Consider the following 2,937-nt stretch of genomic DNA (forward strand, 5'->3'; position numbering starts at 1 on the left):
TAAGCTACCTTTATCCACATAGGGCAAGAATAAATATTTTGTACATCAGTATGCTTCTTTAGTTGCATTATCATAATTTTCTTTGGCTTTACAAATGTTACGTTTTCCCTGGTTTTATTATTACAACCTTGCTACAAAAACCTTTTTCTAGTTCATAGTGTGCTTGTCAGTTCTTATTTTGCTGCAGAAAGAAGAACTGGTGATATGCTCGTGTTAGCTGCTTGCATTTGTCTTTTGATAATTAATATAGTAGAACCTTCTTATATTGGAGTTCCTGTGTTATTCTCCCGTAAGTAAGCACAAAAAATAAACTGAAATAGACTAAACCACAAAGAAGTGTCAAAATAGCACATCTTGTGATCCCTCCTTTCTGCAAATGTGCTAGAAGTAGTGGTGAGGCTTCATCTTTGTCATCTTCAGTAAGTCCAGCAGTAGGGTATGGGGTGGCAGAGGGGCAGGCTTCTGGTAGACTAGATCTTGGCTCCTGGTGTGACTGACGGGCATCCTCTGCCATTTTCTCCAATGGTGGTCTAACTACAGAGCTAATGATTACTCAGGATATATGCTGTGTTTGGGGACCGTAATTTTATGTTCTTTTATTGCCTTCAAAGACTTCTGTAATAGTGGACCTTTACTTTTATATTGAGAATTTACTTTGAAATTAATATTAATTTTGAGCTAGACTTGCTGTTTATTGCAAGTAATACACAAGCTCTTCAGTAACATTTTTACAACACGATGTTTGTTAAAAAATACATGGAGTTAATAAGCTGTTTATAACATACTTAAAATCTTGTGTATTAAAACTTTGATTTCTTTTGCCAGAAAGATCTTTAAAGCAAAGATGCATTAAAAAAACTGAAACAAAACTTATTCCAGTGGTGAAACCATTACCTAGGCTTGGGTGGAGCTCAGATTATGTCATCTGTCTGAAAAATACTCATGGTTGTGAGTTCATGCTTAGTCTGGAGGCAGGAAGGACAACAGGGTGCTAAACTGCTAATCCAAATCTGTCATCACTCTCTGAATATTATAGCTGTTCTTTAGTGGCTTTTTTGTAACATGAATCTTCTAACAAGTTTTTAGGCTATACAAGTCAGTTATCTGAAGAGGTCTTTAGTTTTTCTGGGATTTCTATGTATGATACCCTTGCTCGGTTAATGGGTAAAACTGTGGTTCGGTTAGGGAGAGGGAAAATCTTTTTTGTTTGTTTGTTTCTAGGTTTATTTTTTGCTATGCACACAAGGGAAAACTTGTTCTTGGTTTCCGTAATATTTATAGTTGTGTTATTTGCTGTTGGTTTTGGGTTTTTTTTTTATTTTTTAAGTGGTATGGTTAATTTAACTTTGCAGGTGGTTTCAGAGAAATTTGCTGAGGAGGATGTGATTATGGTTTAGTATCACCTTTGTCTTCATTACCTATAGATACAAAGAATAATAAAACCAGCTCTGACAATCTATTGCTAAATATGTTTTCATGTGGAGAGCATATACATGATACACAGTTTCTGGAAAATTAGTCTTCAGGTAGTCTGTATCTTCACACAACCTGCCTGACACTCTGGGTAAGAAATATACCTGTACGAGGGAGGACAAAGGGCAGGAGCTGGGCAGGCAGAGGGAGCAGACTCTGGAAGATTAAAACCAGGGGAAGTGGAAAGTCTGAGGTGAACTTTCTCATGTGTTATCTATACACATAGACAGCAGTCGCTGCTGTTACATCATAGGATTTTTAAACACACATCCTAAAAATCATAGTTGCTATTTAAAAAAAGATTCCTTATATCAATGAAATCAGAGTTTGAGGACTATAGTATAATAAACTCATATAACTTTAAGTATATTATTCCACAATAACTTCATATTATACCTATTAACATATTGTTTATAGCTTCAAAACGAATTATTTAATATTTTTACTTCTTTGTTAGGTTCTTGTGGCAGGAGGAGAATACTGACCTGAGATGGAAGTCAAAACATCGCTTAGCAAAGCCAGTAGGATTCCTGAAACCGTATCCACGTTAATTAATGAAGAGTTTGTCCTCGTTCATCAGCAATCTGAGGACACCTCTGGAAAAGATGAAAAACCTCAGCTAAAGGTTTACTATTACTTTATTTTAAATCTGTAGTAAGATTTGTATTGATCAAAAGATTGCAACTTCTTTTGACTATTTAATTAAAGATACTTGTGTGTTCTTGAGGAGATTATTAGACTGTAATTTTTGTCCTTGTTTATTAGCAGTGGAATGAACAGCTCAGATCAAGCAAATCCAAAAGTGGCAGTTCAATTTTTCTTTTAATAACTTTTTCGGGGGTCAGCTTTGTTAGTATTCTGTGGATTTATACATTAGTAAAGGACTAAAAAGTTCTTTTCAAAGAATTAGCTTCAGATAAAAACTTGGGAAATATTGTTTATTTAGGGATCAGAGACTCTGAATATTGTTATCTTAAAATGTAGTTAGACCGCATAGGAATAGACCACAGAGAGTCTTGGGTTTTAGTTTTTAATTTAGTTTTCCCGTTTAGTGCTACTTTAGGCATGACTAAGACCTTTTCTAAAAGCTTTCTACTTCTAAATAGTAGAATATTTTAGCATTTGGGTGACAGCTGATTGGTTCATTACAAGTTTCCTCACTTGAGTTGCAGTAGCTGATTTACTGGTTTTGGCCCACTTGGAACAATAGGAATTTGTTCCCCTTGAAATGATAATAAAGACTTAGTTTATCTTTGCATGACTGGCAGTTATTTACAACCCATGGTTTCTGTCCATGCTAAACACTAGCTGCTGCTTTAGTAAGTATGTCTGGAAAGAGGCAGGTGAACTGGAGGTAGAATCCATGATGCAACTTTATTATTGGCCAAGGGGGTTTTCAGTCTGAAGAGCTAGTACTTCTGAAAGGCTTTATTTCCACTCCCTACCCCCCCCCCCCAGGGACTG

The 2,937-nt window shown here is 35.7% G+C and overlaps 1 protein-coding gene across 1 annotated transcript in view; it reads left to right on the top strand.

The window, feature by feature from the left end:
* The first annotated feature begins 1,929 nt into the window (after positions 1-1,929).
* LOC104164142 (rab GTPase-activating protein 1-like) overlaps positions 1,930-2,937 on the top strand; it is a 57,008-nt gene continuing 56,000 nt past the window's right edge. Inside the window, exon 1 of the mRNA XM_009703379.1 lies at positions 1,930-2,098. Within this exon, the coding sequence (XP_009701681.1) occupies positions 1,964-2,098 (135 nt within the window). The 5' untranslated portion in view covers positions 1,930-1,963. The remainder of the gene's footprint in view (positions 2,099-2,937) is intronic.

Source organism: Cariama cristata, unplaced genomic scaffold (genome assembly GCF_000690535.1).
Source record: "Cariama cristata isolate BGI_N322 unplaced genomic scaffold, ASM69053v1 scaffold9377, whole genome shotgun sequence".
Classification (NCBI taxonomy): Eukaryota; Metazoa; Chordata; class Aves; order Cariamiformes; family Cariamidae; genus Cariama; species Cariama cristata.